Here is a 902-nt window from a genome sequence, read left to right as displayed (position 1 = left end):
CCATCATACACTCCCAGGACAGGGACAGCACGGGGTTAGATACAGAGTAAAGCTCCCTCTATACTGTCCCCCCCCATCAAACACTCCCAGGACAGGGACAGCACAGGGTTAGATACAGAGTAAGGCTGCCCCCGACCCCTGTCCCTAATTGCCTGCAGAACCGGGCTGAGGGGTCATTTCAGAGGGCGGTTGGGAGTCGAGCCCCATGCCTGGATGAGGGCCTGGAGACACGTGTAGGCCCAGACCGGGAGAGGACGGCAGATTTCGGTCCCCCCTTTCAGTGACTCCGATGATGGACAGTGTGGTCACCAGGCTAGCTTTTGCCCTCCTTCTACAAATTTCTAACAACCCCCCACCCCGCCAACCTCTACCCCCTCGCCACGTCTGCCCGCTCCATATTCCACTGACCGCCACACTGTTGGTCAGCGAGCCGCGACTGCGCAGCATGTTCCCGATGGGCCGAATGGCCTCCTGCCGCTCCTTACCGAAGTCCTTGTGTTTGGGGCTGTGTTTCCAGTCAGCTGGCAACGTGGCATTGCTCTCCAGGTGCCCGGCTCCTGCTCGGTCCCTCTCCTCGTTCATCTTCTTGGCAAAGAGTTGGTTGTGGGTGGTCTATCCAGGGAGAGAGAGCGAGGGAAGGAGAGGGGGGAGGAATTCAAAGCTCCGAGGAATTTATTCCCTGGACCGAGGGGGTGTGGAACGATGGGACAGGGCCGCAAAGAATATCACAGAATCCCCACCATGGAGGTAGAGGCCATTCGGCCCATCGAGTCTGTACTGACCCTCCGAAGAGCATCACGCACCCCAGCATTTCCCACGGCCAATCCATCCTAACCCGCACATCCCTGGGCACTACGGGGCGATTTAGCACGGCCAATCCACCCTAACCCGCACATCCCTGG

At 59.2% G+C, this 902-nt stretch overlaps 1 protein-coding gene across 1 annotated transcript in view; it reads right to left on the bottom strand.

Annotated features, from left to right (window-relative positions):
* Nucleotides 1-144: 144 nt before the first annotated feature.
* The window catches only part of LOC125487748 (platelet endothelial aggregation receptor 1-like), a 14,027-nt gene continuing 13,269 nt past the window's right edge, over nucleotides 145-902 (bottom strand). Inside the window, exon 8 of the mRNA XM_048619944.1 lies at nucleotides 145-612. Coding sequence (XP_048475901.1) covers nucleotides 145-612 — 468 coding nt within the window. The remainder of the gene's footprint in view (nucleotides 613-902) is intronic.

This window comes from Rhincodon typus, chromosome 44 (assembly GCF_021869965.1).
Source record: "Rhincodon typus isolate 14 chromosome 44, sRhiTyp1.1, whole genome shotgun sequence".
NCBI classification, from domain to species: Eukaryota; Metazoa; Chordata; class Chondrichthyes; order Orectolobiformes; family Rhincodontidae; genus Rhincodon; species Rhincodon typus.
The sequence above is the reverse complement of the archived record's forward strand: the minus strand, read 5'-3'. Positions and strand labels throughout refer to the sequence as shown.